Source organism: Oryza sativa, chromosome 2, assembly GCF_034140825.1.
Source record: "Oryza sativa Japonica Group chromosome 2, ASM3414082v1".
NCBI classification, from domain to species: domain Eukaryota; kingdom Viridiplantae; phylum Streptophyta; class Magnoliopsida; order Poales; family Poaceae; genus Oryza; species Oryza sativa.
Genome location: NC_089036.1, coordinates 5,818,503 through 5,835,351, shown reverse-complemented (window position 1 = coordinate 5,835,351; position 16,849 = coordinate 5,818,503). Strand labels below are relative to the sequence as shown.

Here is a 16,849-nt window from a genome sequence, read left to right as displayed (position 1 = left end):
TGCGCTATCTCCGCTGCACCCTCCTCAACTCCGGCCACCGCGGCCAGGCCATCGCCGACCTCAGGGAGGCCGTCCGCATCTGCCCCGACAACGGCCGCGCCAACGCGCTGCTCCTGAAGTACAATTAATTATTATTAGAGCACCGATGGACTTGGCCGCCGATGTCGATCCCGGCCGGTACGTTCATCTACACTCGCTCGCCGGTCGCCGGTCGCCGCCGCACGATCCGCTAGATTGGCGGGAGTGATCGATGGTGGTGGCGTTGGGTTGGCCAGTGACTTCTAAACTAAAGTATTCCAATTAATTCTCAGTTATACTACTTCCTCTGTTTCACAATGTTAGTCATTCCAGCATTTTCCCCATTCATATTGATGTTAATGAATCTATATAGATATATATGTCTAGGGGCTGTTTGGTTCCCAGCCACACTTTACCATTACTTGCCAACAAAAGTTGCCACACCTTGCCTAAGGTGAGGTGATCAAATTGTTAGCCACAACTTACTAAGCCTAAGAGAATCTTGCCACACTTTTTTGAGCCATTGACATGTGGGACCTAATTTGTTGGAGGGGAATCTTGCCACAACTGTGGCTACAACCAAACACCTGTCAAATTTGACTAACCTTAGGCGTGGCAAACTGTGGCAAAGTGTGGCTTGCAACCAAACACACCCGATCCATTAACATTAATATAAATGGGGAAAATACTAGAATGACTTACATTGTGAAACGGAGGGAGTAGCTGTTTGTTTTGAGCTTCTAGTACTGCATGCTTGGATTGCAGGACGTACTATCTGCTTGGATTGCAAATATCCTACCACTATCGATCACTTTGCTATGAGCCTATAACTTTAGCTAGATAGTAGTATTTCATAAAGCTGCAACAATAGCAATAAATTTTATTACTATTTAAACTTTTATCCCTACATGTGTATGTGTTTGATGAGTGAGCCCAATATATGTAACAATGAAGCTATTATATGTGTGCGAAATAGGTGGACCCAGCCTAATAGTTCAATAAAGTTTACAGTTTTATGATAAAATCATTATCCACTTTTGTAGTCTTATGAAACTCCCAGCTAAAGTTACAGTAAAGTGATAGTTTTGATATAATAGTAGCACTATTCTGAAATTTTACACTATTTTCAATCTAATCCCAGCAGGGATCAGCTTAGTTTTGAAAAGGACAGCAAGTTAAATAATGTTTTTGGTTGGGGTATATACAGTGCATGGAAAGTGGGTCATTAAACATGAGTACTCCGTAATATTTTGGTCTGAACTGTGGCTGTGCTCTTGATCCATTGAAAATAATATTTCTATTACCTCTTTTAGAGCTGCCATGAACAGATAAATGAGAAGAGTAGTGGTTATTTCTTAGTCAGTATAGTTTTTATTCTATTGATTCTATTTAATTTGCTGTGCTTTAGGGGTGGGGGTACGGTGGGGGAAACTAATTATCTTTACTCTACTAATTAATTCCATGCATAGACCTTTATCCTTTCTACTAAAAGTCCACATAGAGTTATGTTCTTTCATGGTGTACGTAGTGGATCTTCACATATTAATTTGGTGGAGTATTTCGCGAGCACCAATATCTTAATTTGAAGGTGCATTTTTTTGGGGTTGCTTACGGACCGGTATAGGGTTCAGTCTATATATCCTGATGAGCTTTTTGGGGGTGGAGATGCTTATGGGTGGGACGAATTGAGATAGGGTGCAGTTACACCTGTAACTGCAAGATAAAACTACACATAATTTTGGCCATCCATTTTTACGATCAACGGTTCAGATCGAACGCTACAGTAGTAATGGCTACAGTATTTCGTGCTACAGTATTTTTACTACAGTACTGTGTGCAGTAAAGCATGTAATCTGACCATCCGATTTGCATCCAATGACATGCACTACTACTGCTTAAGTTGCAGTCACTGATCCGAATCCGGGTGGGACATTATTCCTGCTGAATTTGAACAGTACTATTTTATTAGGGTTTGTTGATATATAGAGGCAGAGGGTAACATGGTGAAAATTGTTTTTCTTGGTTCTGTTTGTTGGAACTTATGGGTTGTGAGGAATGATAGGGTCTTTCTAATAAGTAAATTTCTCTTTCTAATACTAGTAGTACTGTTTTGAACTTATCTCTTCTCCGCTGCTGCTTGCTTCTGCTTAATTAATTAATTACAAGCATATTTATGGTTTCTTTCTTTTCTTTCACGGAAGATATTATATTACAGTATGTTAACAAGTTATAAACATTTTGTGGGGGAAATAATGCTATTTGCCATGAAATATATATTCTAATTAATTATCTGCCACTTAATACCAGGGTTCAATATGTCGTTTTTGGCATTTGTATCGGGTACCAATATGGAAGTGTCGGTTATTTCGGTCCGAGTTATTTGATTTTTAAAAATAAAATTTGGTCAAATTTAAACAAATATTGTCAAATTCAAAAAATAAAAACTTTTAAAAAATTTCGGTCGAAATAATATTATATCGAGTGTACAATAAAACCTTTTGGGAATTTTGAAACCTGCTTATTAATACTAGAGACGCAAGGTTAATTACTCCCAGAAGCCTCTTTAGATGTAAGTCCGGTTTAATCTATTATCAATAAAAAAAAGCTGTCAAAAAGCGCACCACTTTCCCCAATTTTTCTAGTGTTTACCCACTAATAAACACCGGGCACACATAATTTCCAACCATTAATTAATCTTGCCCTCCGTGATTAAGATCAAGGTGTAGCATAGCTTCCTAGCCTTTTTGACCTACACGGGCGACCTGACTCTTGGCAACAGTCAACAGACAAGTCATGTCGATCTCTTGGAGGAATTGATAAAGCAAGAAGAACTGAGGAAGGAGCTTACTCGATCCAAAGAATTCGGGGTTTGAAACTAGTAGGAAAATAAACATTTTATTGTTCTTTTGTCTAAAATGGATTTGCATACTATATATATGGTCAGGGGGGTAGTAGTTTATGTACTGACCAGCTTTGAAGAATAAAACACATATATCAATCTCGTGTGGGTTTTTCTCTCTTTTTTCAATCTGATCCTTGGGGTCTTCAAAGTGGCTTCAAAAGTTAAAAATGGTTTTGTTTGCGAAGATAGGATTCAGCTAGTCTACTGTGCAATTGGTAAAGTAAAAAGACTTGGGGGTCAGCTCTCTATGTTCTTTGTACGTGCATGTCATCCTGCAAATGCATGCTAAACACATCCTCTTTAAATGACCAATAATGGCCGGATGGCCCAGTTTGATTCAAATGTGTCCAATGGCCCAGCGTGTTTTGTATAGATGCTTTTGGGTTTTAGGACATCATTCCTGAATTTGAACGATACTTCATCCGTTCCCAATTGTTCATCATATTACATGATCAAGAAAAATCAATAACTCTTCTATACTATATTTACTTCGGTCACAAACTCTCGATATATGTATCATCCTCACTATTTTTTAAGCCAATAACCAACCAAAACATTGTAGTGGTTGCAAAGGGGTATGTGTATATGGCTGCGATTCCTACACCAATGTCTATATACTTCTATGCATAATAAATATACTTAGTGAATGAATACTAATATGATGATTATTTAGGAATAATAAAAAAATATGATGATTAATTGGAAATAGAGGGAGTATTTTACTAGTGTTGTCCATAGAGATAGGGCTAAGCTAAAGGGTGAAAATTGTTTTTTTTCTTCTGTTTGTTGGAACTTAATTATGGCTTGTAAGGAATGTTTGAATCTTTCAGAATCAATAATTTCCTCTTGACTCCACTGACATTAATTTTCTGCATTATTTTTTCCTTTTCATCAGTGGAATCCTTTGTTAAGACCTGGTGAGAAGACTCTGATAGAAGGATGGATGGAGTTAGCTTTTGCATGCAGCTTTGGACACTCTTCGTCCTTCCCAAATCCCAACCGAGCTAGCACATTGTATGATCTGCTGATCAACAAACCAATAATATTACCAGTGATATGTTCCTAGCCCACTTGTTCCTGTCTTTGCTGGTCTGTATCGTTGTGTCTTTTTACTGATGTATGTGGCTATTGGGATAAATGTGTCTTTTTACTGATGTATGTATTATTTTAAAAATAATTCTTGTCATGTGGAGGGAGCATGTGAAATTTTATCTTTATGTGTTGGATAATGGTGTGTTCTTTTAGACAGAAGGGAATAGAATGTTGAATATATAAATGATTTGAGGGTAGAATGAATTAATTACTATAAGTTCAAAAGTGGATTTAAAATAATATTTTAAAAATTTATATGTACAAAATTTATACAAAAATCGTAACCCCCATAGAAACTCAAGAAGCGTGCATATATATTCTTACATTCCATTTCACTATGGGAAAATAAAGGGGCCCTTTGTTACAGCAGAACATCTGGAATTCTGAAGCTTCTTAAACTTGTGAGGTTATTTAGGGTGTGTTCGCCATGAGGTGTTCCCAACCGGAACAGTAAACACGGAAAACGGAGCGGTCCATTAGCGCGTGATTAATTAAGTATTAGCTATTTTTTTCTAAAATGGATTAATTTGATTTTTTTTTCAAGCAACTTTCGTATAAAAACTTTTTACAAAAAAACGCACCATTTAGCAATTTAAAAAGCGTGCGCGCGGAAAACGAGAGGGGGATGTGAAAGGGTGTGCCGAACACAGCCTTAATCTAATGATCAGTCAAAACATAGTCTAATTTGGAGAAAGCATGCCAATCAATTATCTGTATTATTCAATACAAAGCAAAATAACGTTAGAAATTTAATGACAAGTTGAACATGATATGCACGTGATATTTTTGTCAGTTGCAATATGCCATACTAGGTTAAACCTCTTGTCTTGCTGCGGAAGTTTACTGTGATAGTAATAACTAGAAATAGTAAAATGGTAACTTATATGAAGTTGTTCGGTTGATGGCTAACTTTGCCAAACTATATGTAAAAAAGCATATTGTGTAAGATTTCTTCGAGAAACTTTTAAAATTGTGTAAGTTCCAAGATTCCAGCTAAGAACTTATCGCTCTTGTAACTCAAACAAACACAAGCTAAGTTTTTTACCGGAGACAATATTACCGATGGACCTCGTTTGCGTGGTTTTATAAGTTGGGGAATGCGTTGTATCCGGTTTTGCAGCCTAGGGATGAATGTCGAACTCCAAGTCAAGAGGCCCAAAGTAAACTTATTCCTTCTTTGGACCAGCCATGCCAACCCAACATGCCTGGCTACCCAAGGCCCACACGTTGGAAAATTACGAATTTTTTAAATAGGTTTTGTGAGTTTATAAGACAAGATAAACCGCACTTTGAAACCAAAAAACACACTTTCCCCTTCTCTGTGTCCTCGCTCGCTAATCGCTATAAACCCTACTCCGAAATCCGATTACCGAAGCTGCAACCGGAGCACCACTCGATCCCACCATTCCCGCCGATGGGGGCGGCGATGTCGACCAGCAACGCGGTGGCCGCCGGCGCCTACATGGGCCCGACCGGCTACGCCGCCGCCGCCGCCGCCGGCGCACTTGCGGCGGGCGGCGCCGTGGCCGTGCTCGTCGCCTTCACTCTCCCTACCCCTGACCAACCACTCCCACCCCTCCCGCCGATCGTCGTGCGCTGCAGAAAGCTCCTCGATGACATCCGCCGCGCCGCGCCGCGTTCACACCACCGGTTCCAGGTCGCCTCCGGGGCGCTCGCCGAGGCCGACCGCGCCATCGCCGCCGGCGCCTGGGGCGGCCTCCACAAACCGCTGCTGCTCGTCGTCAGGGCGTTCGCGCTGGACGCCCTGGGGCAGCGCCGCCGCGCGCTCCGCGCCCTCGCCGGCCGCCTCCCGCCGCGGGAGCGCGGGGACGCGCTCGTGAAGCGCGCGGAGATCAACCTGGACTACTACCGCCGCTGCTTCTTCCCCTGCCCCGCCCGCCTCGACCGCGCCGCCGCCGATCTCAAGGAGGCCCTCTGCTTCGTCCCCGACAACGCCCGCGCGCGCGCGCGATGCTCGGCGAGTGCTCGAGGAAGAAGGGCGGCTACAAGAAGAAGGATCTGGCTCGGGCACGCCGCCGTGAAGTAATTAATTACTGATGTAAGCCCTCTTACAATTAATCTCAATTACTACTGTCTTAATTACTGTTACTCAACTTCTGCTGCTGCTTGCAAGATGTTACTATTATTTTTACTGCAGAGGAGTACTTATCTACTCCCTCCGTTTCACAATGTAAGTCATTCTAACATTTCTCATATTTATATTGATGTAAATAAATCTAGACATATATATACTATCTAGATTCATTAATATTAATATGAATGTGAGAAATGCTAAAATGACTTACATTGTGAAACGGAGGAAGTAGCTAGGAACAAGCCATAGCTTGTGCTCACATTCAGCATACATTATTTAACCATATTTTGCAAGATGACATTTTGCAAGTCATTAGTAGATGTCACTGAAATAGATTTTGATCTTTGCCATTAAATAGTTTTTGATCAATTATCTGTCACTAAAACAGATGCACGAGGTTAACTAAACACCATCGCAAACGTCGTACGCGTAGGATAACAGGAGGCTATGGCACTTCAAACAGGAAATAGATAGAGGACTGGCGTTTAGGGCGTAAAATGAAAAAGAAAAAAACGCTTAACTTAGCATCTATTAAGTGGCTAATGCTCCTTAATTCGATAATTTCCCCTTCTGTTATGCATATCGATGAGAGTTTCCAAAAAAAATGTCTTCAAGATATTATGTCTATGCTATTCTGTTACTTCGTGTTTATTTTCCATATCTAGCTACCCTATGGGATTATATCATGCTAAAGCCATTTATTACAAAATGGATTCTATTAGAAGAAGATTCTAGTATTGTGCTGGGCTTACTAAAAAAGGGGAAACATGATATGCTTAAATGAGCAACTCTTCCTTCTTACTGAAAAAGAAAAGAAACATGATATGCTTAAATAGCAAATCTTCCTTCTCTTAAGGAGTTTGGGGGTTAGGTTTCACTGTGAAACTAGCAAAATGAATATTGTTATTGCAAACTAGCTATAGTCAGGGGATAGTCATGTGTGTATTGAGCTTTTAAAATTAAAGTAGATCTGATCCTTGGGGTTCTTCTCAGTTTTGGAAGGGCTTCAGCAAAACATATCTGGATTGTGGGGTGAATATATATAATGGACAATGGGCGATGGAAAACATATCTGGTTCTGGGTATATGTGGTTGGGCTTTTGTATTTCCTTCCCTCTGCCATATGTAGAGCTTATTAAAGTTCTCTAATTCTGGTTATTCTATTGACTGGGCTTTAGGAAAAGAACTAATCTTTACTGTCGTGTCTAAGTCCATATGTAGAGCTTTATCATTTCATGCATGGTGTGGTGGATCTTATTCACATATCCGATATCTGGCAAGCACCAATCTCTTTGAAGTTTAAGCATTTTTTTTATGGCTTGCTTGTAGAAATAGGATTCAGTCTACTGTGAGATTGGTAAAAAAGAATTGGGATATCAGGTGATCAGCACTCTATATATGTTCTTTGTGCCAGCCTGAAAATGCTAAGCATGTCCTCTTCAAATGTCTAGTTTGCATGGCATGTTTGTAGAGATGCTTCTGGGTGGGACTTTATTCATTGATCTGATTTCTGAACAGTATTTTATTGTCATTGTCGAATGCCGATCGATAAAGCTGGGGTGCACAGGGTGAAAATTGCTTTTCTTGCTTCTGTGTGTTGGAAATTAAACTATGGCTTGCAAGGGATTATATATAAGATCTTTCAGAATAAATTTCTCTTTATAACTCTACTGACATCGATTTTCTGCTTTATTTCTTCTCTTCATCAGTGGAGTCGAGACCTGGTGATCGAGAAGAGACTCGATCTCTTACAAGTATGGATGGAGCTAGCTTTTGCAAGCTTTGGACACTCTTCGTCCTTCCCAAATCCCAATCGAGCTAGCATTGTATGATCTATGGTGATCAGCATACCAATAAATACTATCAGCAATATGTTCCTGGACCATTTTTCGTCCGGTCTTTGCTGGTGGAGTGATGCCTGTGGCTGTTGGAATAAATGTACTTTTAAGAATAATTCCTGTCACGTGGAGGGAGTATGTGATATTTTATTTTTTATGTGTTGGATGAGTTCGGTCGTGTTCTTTTAGGCCAGATGGATTAGAATGTTAAATAGATATATGATCCGAGGGTACAAATGGATGGATTAATTATTATACGCTGAAAAGTATATTTAAAATTTAAAGCATTCAAAAAGTTTTTTTTAAAAATATCGTAGCGTTCAGAAACTCGGGAAGCGAGCATGCCTGTTTGGTAGAGCTCCAACTCCCAAATTTAGCTCCAGGAGTTAGGTCTGGAGTGGAGTTGTGAAGCTGCCTAAACCCAGCTTCACCTCTCTAGTTTATTTTGTGAGAGAGCTCCACCCAGCTCCGCTCCCATTTTAGGTGGAGCTGAAACTGTTTGGCTAAGCTCTAGCTCAGGAGAGATGGAGCTGGAGCTGGAGCTGTGCCAAACAGATCCTATTCCATTCTATTATGGTGGAAAGAACATATCCCATTGTTTTAGGAAAAAAATCATCTAGATTTCTGAAACTTGTGATGTCATTAATCTTTGATATAGTCTAATTTGGGGGAAAGCATGTCATTCGTTTATCTATATTATCCAAACGCAAAGCAAAATAACCAGGAGCTAGAAATTTAAACACGGATAAGCTAACGCATCAATTGTTTTTCAATGACAAGTAGGGCATGATATTTTTGTCTGTGTTGCAGTATGCTATGTTCATAGTTAATTTACACATAAGTGAGCTTTTTCGCTACAGCAATAGCTCAAACAAGTGAACAACAGTTCGGTATGCATAGAGGATTAGACCCAACAATTAGGCTGGGAACACCTTCTCCCCCACACGCAAAACGAAGTACGTATTATTACATAATTAATTAAGTATTAACTATTTTTTTAAAAAATAATTAATATGTTTTTTAAAACAACTTTCATATAATTTTTTTTAAAAAAAACATATTTCGTTCCTCCAAAAAAGAATCAACCTACAAGAGGATGTGACCCCTTCTAGGTTGATGTATGTGGACATAGATTCTTTTTGGGACGGAGAGAGTACTGATTAGCAGTTTGGAAAATATGCGCGCGAAAAACGAGAGAGACGAAATGGGAAAACTGGGGAAGGGACACAACCTTTGATATCGTTGTACTCCTAACTCGGATTTGGATCAGCTACAGTCACTATTGTGACTGCAACTTAAGCAGTAGTAGTGCATGTTATTGGATGCAAATCGGATGGTCCAGATTGTATGCTGTACTGGTATTGTAGAAAAATACTGTAGCACGAAATACTGTAGCCATTACTACTGTAGCGTTCGGTCTAAACCGTAAAAATGGATGGCCAAAATTATATACAGTTTTATCTTACAGTTACAAGTGCAACTGCAACCGATCTCAATTCTCCTAACTCATACGGGATTGTTAATTTGGTGATGGCTTGCCAACCCCACGTTAAATGACATATTGTAAGTCATAATCATAAGATTTCATTAGAAAACCTTCTAGGTTGCGTGCGTTATAGCGACTCAGTGTTGGGAACTTCCTCCCGTCCGTACAGAAAAACGAGAAAAATCATTAGTACATTATTTATTAGCTTTAAAAATAATTAATATGATTTAAAAAGTATTTTTCCTATAGATATTTTTTCTTAAAAACCACCATTTAATAATTTATAAAACGTGCACGTAAAAAACAAAATAGTATAAGTTTGTAGTGTCGAACACACTCTAAAACGAGTGAGTTTCAAGGCTCCAACTATATATGAACTTAAAGCTCTTGTAACTTGAACAAACACGAGTAAGTTTAATTTGTGATAGATTTGATCACTATGTAGTTTTATGAAATCTACTCTTAAATTATTCCTTTTGTTTTCTTCCTTGAATCTTTTAATTTTAGTTAGTTCGTGGAAAATATCTTTAAATCTTATCCATAATGGATTTACTTGGACAAATACATGAATCTTGAGATTTATGCCCACTATCTAGTAGTGGTGGGAAATAGAAAAAAGAAAGTCCGTTCTATATACATTTGCACCCCTCTTGGTCATATTTCTTTTTAATTCCGCCTTCATTAAAATATTAGAAACTGTTCTTGAACACCTTTTTCAAGGAAATGTGATGCCTTGATATCCTAAATACCCCCTCCGTTTTAGGCTACTTCAAATTTGACTAAGTTTATGCACAAATATAATAATATTTATAATACCAAATTCGTTTTATTAAATCAATAATTAAATATATTTTCATAATAAATTTGTGTTTAGTTGAAAATATTTTTTTCCTCTACAAACTTGGTCAAACTTGAAGCAATTTGACTTTGACTAAAGTCAAAAAACGTCTTATAACCTAAAACAGAGGGAGTATAAGATTAATATTAATTCATCCATTTCAGTTATTTCAAAATGCAATTAAGATCCTATGTAATACGCACATACAATACTGCTCACTGACATGTGAGTCCGAGGATATGTGTGACCCACATGTCAGTAGAACTGCTGACGGCTTGCATCCCTCACAATAGGCCTGTACTTGTACAAGGGTTTACCAAACTGTTGGGGGGGGGGGGGGTGAGGTTACTGTCACCGCATGGTTTGGTGGATACCAAGGTAATCACGTGGTTATCGAGAAAACCACACGGTTATCGAGAGATATACCGTAGTTTTAAAAACTGAAAAAGTTACCACGCGTGATAACCGTGCGATAACCGCATCTTTTGGTGAACCTTTGTAACTACTACCTCCATATTTTAATGTATGACGCCGTTGACATTTTATCTAACGTTTGACCATTCGTCTTATTTAAAAAAATTATGTAATTATCATTTATTTTATTGTGACTTGATTCATCATCAAATGTTCTTTAAGCATGACATAAATGTTTTCATATTTATACAAAATTTTTAAATAAAATAAATGATCAAACGTTAGACAAAAAGTCAACGGCGTCATACATTAAATACGGAGGGAGTATACACCAGCCGAGCTCGCACGGTCCCAGTCCCACCTCCTCCAAGGTCCAAAGCCGGCCGGTCCGGTCACAACTCACATCCGATCCGAGATCGGACATCCACTCTCCAACTCCAACCCAACTAAAAAAAAAGAAAAGAAAAGGAAAAAAAACTAAACTTAGTCCCCGGTCCTCCCTCGAGCTAGAGCCATGGCTGCCCTGGCCCTGGGCGCCGCCGCCACCTGGCCGGAGGCCATCGTCCTGTGCCTCCTCTTCATCCTCGCCGCCGCCATGCTCGTCGCCCTCCACTCCCTCCCCCGCCGCGCCGCCCACCGCCTCCGCCGCGCCTCCTCCGCCGGCTCCTCCTCCGCCGCCGCCGCGCAGTCTCGCCGCCACTTCGCGCAGGGCGCCCAGCTCCTCGCCCGCGCGCGCGCCGCCGCCGCGGGCGGGACCAAGAAGCCACCCGGCCCGCTCGCTCGCGCGGCGCTCGCCGAGGCCGACCGCGCCATCGCCCTCGACCCGCGCGACGCCGCCCCGCTCATCCTCAAGGCCCTCGCCCTCGACCTCCAGGGCCACCGCCTCCCCGCGCTGCGCGCCCTCGACGCCGCCCTCGCCCCGCCGCTCGCGCGCTCCCTCGAGCCACGGGAGCGCGGGGACGCCCTCGCGAAGCGCGCCGAGATCGCGCTCGCGCTCCACCGCCGCCACCGACGCCGCCTCGACCAGGCCGCCGACGACCTCGCCGAGGCCGTCCGCCTCAGCCCCCAGAACGCCCGCGCGCACGCGCTGCTCGGCGAGTGCTACGAGCGGAAGGGCATGGCCGCGGAGGCCCTGGACGCCTTCAAGACCGCCGCCTCCATCGACCCGTCGCTCGCCGCCGCGCGCGACGCTCTCCGCCGGACCGAAGGGAGCGATGATGGCGTCGAGAGTGACAGTGACTGATGTAAGCAAGCTTACAATCTCAATTCCTCTTCTGAACTTGTGCTGCTTGCAATGTCATTGCTTGTGTTTGCAGCAAATCTTACAATATGACATTTTGGTACAGATTAGAACTGTTATGCGTGTGGTCTTACAAGAAGTCTTGAAAATGTATGTGCTTAGAGCAATATAGATGATAATACTCTTAATTCTTAAAAGAACTTTGTGCTTAGAACATTAAGCTCTGAACTTATTACTTGTACAATAGTAACAAGAAAGCCTTTAGTATTGAGATATGTCACTGGCTATCTCGGTTATTTTTTAACTGAAAGATGTATATGCTTCTTTCTTTGCAGGAACTTGCTGATGGGTGAACATTTCTAACTCTTGTTGTGTATCTCGGGTGGAATGAACAACCGTCTTGATGGCAACAATGGTAAATGTGTAATATTATAAGGTTTTTTGTGGTTGGTTACCTTCAAACATTGTTACTTACCTCGCTCCATTGTTGTATATTAGTGGATATGCGGATTTAGTAGAATGGAAAATACCCAGTTTACATACTATTCAGGTGATGGTATGCCTGTGGATTTAGTTCAGATATGCTATATCTGTATCTTTTGGATTTGCCCCCATTATAGTTGTTCTGTCTTTTTTTCTAACCCAGAACCTACGTTGGATGAATATTTGCAAAATTCAGACTATGTGCTTCTAATATTCCTTGATTCCTTTTCTAAACTTTGTTTTTGGGTCAGTTAGATATTCAAACAATGAGATACTTTGTAACAAGCAACAAGCTTCTACAGTCATGATCCATCTTCAGGCCATAAGAATTGATTCACTCTTCAGATATAGGAAAAATGCTATATTCTCAACAATGTCGATGCATCTTATTTTGAGAAAGCTTGTGAGCTCAATACAGATTTCCTTATCTGAAAACAAAAATGGTCTAAATAACCACTGAGAGAGAAACTGGGATACAAAACATGAAAGGATTGGAAGGGAAATAATACGTACCACATCTCAGCAAGCACTGTAGGAATAAAACTATAACTCAGCAACAACTCACACAATCAGAAATGAAGGCTGAATTTATTAACCATGATACAAAATGGCCAATACAACACTTTTTAACTAAGTATTGGCAGCCTGCCAACAAATGGGCATCCCAACTCCTTTGTCTATTGACTCATAGTCGCATCATCACTCAAAAGTGAACAGTAACGAGCATCTAAACATTAGTAGTGTTGCACTTTGAAACATCAAACACCAAAACAATTGCATTATAAAGCTTATTACGGCATTTCATTGTTCCAGCAGAAGTTTGGAATTCTGAAACTTTAGAATGCTACCTAAAGATCAGTGAGAATAGTCTAAACTGCGTGAAAGCATGCTACTACTTATTTATATATACTATTCTCGATTTAGTCATAGTTGTCAATACTCAATACAATGCAAGGTAAATTAACCAGGAGAAGCTTGGATAAGCTAAGGCATCAGTTTTTTCAATGACAAGTACTTGGACCATGTATCCAGGTGAATATTTTTATTAGCTTATTTCTGCAATATGTGATGTTCACACTGTACACACGATGCTATTTTCACTACTGCAAGAACTCAAACAACCACTTTTGTTCAGCATGTCTAGAAGATTAGATCAACAATATTGATAATGTCAAAGGGAAATCATATTGAATGATGTTTCTACAGCATTTCACTAATCTATCTCTACAGCTGTTGGGCTACAAATAGCTAACTATATATTTGATTCTCGTTTGACATTCATTTGACAAATAATGGGGTGAGTATTTTCTTTCTATCTTGATAGTTGCATTTTACATGTGAATCATCCATGTCCTCTCAGCTTCCTGTTCTCTTGTGGCCCATCTATACTTTTACCTCTCAGCTTCCTGTTCTCTTGTGGCCCATTTGATCCTGCCCACAGCATATATGTTGGCGTTTCTCCATTTTATTCTCTGTGGCTGAGAAGAGATTGCACATTGGCACATCTGGTTTTTTTTTTTTTTTTTTTACTGGGACATCTGGTTGTTTTTCACTGCAAAAGAATGCAAATGCACTGTTAGCCAGGTTTTTGAATCACTCATCGATTATTGAACAGGGAATACAGTTTATCTCTGCATGATTGATCTTCTTGGACTGCTATGCTAAATATGTCAGGCACAGTACAAGCTTGCCAGTCCAGGAAACTAACTAGGAGTATAAAACATGATAATCATAGCTGGATCAGATAAATCTCATTGTGTCAGCACCAAACTGTAACTGATTAACCGTCTTAAGCTGCAGACTTGCAGTATTGCATGAGCAAAAGACTGCTGGGTACGGTCAGTTATCCTACTGTAATGACTAATGACAGCAACTTACTGGTAAGTGATTTGGTCTGAAACAACATCCTTAGCTTTAAGTTGCTGGATCGGCCTTCAACGATTCCAGGTGGTTTGGTTGTACCAAGGAAATTGGATTACAATAGAAGGATTCCAAGTTCTTTTTTTTCCCCCGAAACACATTATAGGTACTCGTGTACATGTGCGTACACTCATGAAATATAGTACAACGCGTACACACTTAGAGCAAGTTTAATAGTATAGCTCACTACTAGCTCCAAATCATCTATAGCTAATATAATAGCCAATTCATACAATAGTTGTTTACTATACTATTAATATCTGGTCCCACCTGTTATACACACAATACGTCTTGGAGTCCGTGCTGCAGCTGGCTACAGATCTGTAGCCCGCTGCTCTTCTCTCTCTTCCTTTATCTCTTTAAAATATGTTTATAGTTAGCTTAAAGCAAGTTTAATAGTATAGCCAACTACTAGCTCCAATTCATCTATAGCCAATCTAATAGCTCATTCATACAATAATACATACTACACTATTAATACCCGGTCCCACCTGTCATACAAATCTGTAGCCCGCTGCTCTTCTCTTCTTATTTATCTACTTAAAATATGTTTGCAGCTGGCTTATAGCCTGTTATTGTACCTGCTCTTAGAGCAAGTTTAATAGTATAGCCCACTACTAGCTCCAATTCATCTATAGCCAGTGTAATAGCTAATTCATACAATAGTTGCTTACTAAATTATTAATATATGGTCCCACTTGTCATACACACATCGCATCTTAGAGTCCGTACTGCAGCTGGCTACAGATCTGTAGCTCGCTGCTCTTTCTCTCTCATCTTTTATATCATTAAAATATGTTTATAGCTGGCTAATAGTCTGCTATTGTAAATGCTCTTATAGCCTGCTATTGTACCTGCTCTTACCTCTAGGAAGTTGCATGTGCAATAAGTGCCTTTGAAAAATGGGCCTGTTGTATACACACTGGCACACTCATCCCTATGAAACTAGGTGTATCCCTGCGCTTTGCTGCGGGAATTATTAACCAATTTTCAATATATTTTTTTCGATAATCGAGCTAGAAGTAAAAAGAAAAAAAATAAAACGTGAGGGTTTATCAATACTTCTATAAAACAAACAAATGATACTTGCAATTTTGACAAGTGTATGTTAAATATTATAAAAATGATAGATAGATTTGTTAAAATATTGTGGAAATGAAGTGAGGGTGATGATCAGATATACTTACATGTTGATTTGTAGAATTAAATAAATTATACTCCCTCCGTTTCACAATGTAAGTCATTTTAGCATTTCCCACATTCATATTGATGTTAATGAATTTAGATAGATATATGTCTAAATTCATTAACATCAATATGAATATGGGAAATATTAGAATGACTTACATTGTGAAACGGAGGAAGTACATGATGTTGTATGCTTGCATAAGGTTAAATATGTAACTATTGCTAGTGGGTGATGATGTGACATAGTTGCATTCAGGGTTTACAATTCCAACGAAATCCGGTCGGATTTTGCGAAATTTCGACATTCCGACGAGGCTTGAAAGTATAAACTGTTTGAGATTTCGAGGAGTTTCATCCAAATTCAAATTTGAATTGATAAAAAAGGAAAGAAACAAATAAAATCTTATAATATGATATTAATAGAATCTATTGGGATATAAATATTTGAAAAAAATGATATATTGTGTGTATTTACTGAAACTTACATCAGTAAAGAAAAGAATAAATAATTAAAAAAAGGAAAACACTTACATGGCCCGGATTGCATGTACTAGGCCCAGTAAGTAGTTGGTCCAAATTACATATTTTTGGTCCAAATTACATATTACTGATCGAAATTTCGATGATTTCGATCGGAATTTCGCCAAAACCGACCGGTTTTCAAGAACTTGTCAGCAAAATCAGGGAATTTGTATTCAAATTTTGGTTTATGAAATTTGTTCGGAATTTTCCGGTTTTCCACCGGATTTCGCGAAATTCCGAATTCCGCTAGTGCCCGAAACGGAAGGGCCTGTCGAAATCGTAAACCCTGGTTGCATCTTAAGCTTTAGGAGTTAGTGAGCATCAACTTTATAATAAGATAGGATATGAATGTAGTGAGCACCTTGAAAGAAGCATAACTTAAGATTAACAAAGCTACCATCAGCTTTATGGTCGCATGTTGAGTTTTAGGAGTTAGTGGGCATCAACTTTATACTAAGGCAGGATATGAATGCACTAAGCACCTTGAAAGAGGCATAACTTAAGATTAACGAAGTCACCGTAAACATCTTGTTATAGACTGAAAACTTATTGTTAACAGATACCATGTAAATACCAACACACTTGTGTTCAGGTTATGACATGAAACTAGGTGAGTAGGCTCCATCAACTACGCTTAGGGCTAGGGATGAAAACGGTATGTAAACTTTTCGGATTCCGGACCTATTTTCGAAAACAAATCTGTCGGTTGGAATTTTTTCAGAAACGAAAATGAATTCGGAAATAATTTCTCGAAAACATAATTGAATATGATAAAGGAAGCCCTCGTCGGAACTCGGAATCGGTCGGAAACTT

General features: G+C 39.7%; 2 protein-coding genes across 4 annotated transcripts; both read left to right on the top strand.

The window, feature by feature from the left end:
* Positions 1–5,318: 5,318 nt before the first annotated feature.
* LOC9266610 (uncharacterized) lies at positions 5,319–8,114 on the top strand. 2 transcript variants are annotated; one of them, XM_015768230.3, is made up of 3 exons: positions 5,319–6,071; positions 6,171–6,203; positions 7,817–8,114. In XM_015768230.3, exon 1 carries the CDS (start codon positions 5,427–5,429, stop codon positions 6,057–6,059), a length of 633 nt encoding a protein of 210 aa, XP_015623716.1. In that variant the 5' UTR covers positions 5,319–5,426; the 3' UTR covers positions 6,060–6,071; positions 6,171–6,203; positions 7,817–8,114. The 2 variants fall into 2 exon arrangements, with proteins under 2 accessions (XP_015623716.1, XP_015623715.1); XM_015768229.3 differs by lacking the exon at positions 6,171–6,203.
* Positions 8,115–11,162: 3,048 nt separating this feature from the next.
* Positions 11,163–12,564, top strand: LOC4328667 (uncharacterized). Of its 2 annotated transcripts, none has more exons than XM_015768638.3 (2): positions 11,163–11,927; positions 12,259–12,564. In XM_015768638.3, exon 1 carries the CDS (start codon positions 11,198–11,200, stop codon positions 11,924–11,926), a length of 729 nt encoding a protein of 242 aa, XP_015624124.1. In that variant the 5' UTR covers positions 11,163–11,197; the 3' UTR covers position 11,927; positions 12,259–12,564. The 2 variants fall into 2 exon arrangements, with proteins under 2 accessions (XP_015624124.1, XP_066164114.1); XM_066308017.1 differs by lacking the exon at positions 12,259–12,564 and adding an exon at positions 12,030–12,070.
* The last annotated feature ends 4,285 nt before the right edge of the window (positions 12,565–16,849 follow it).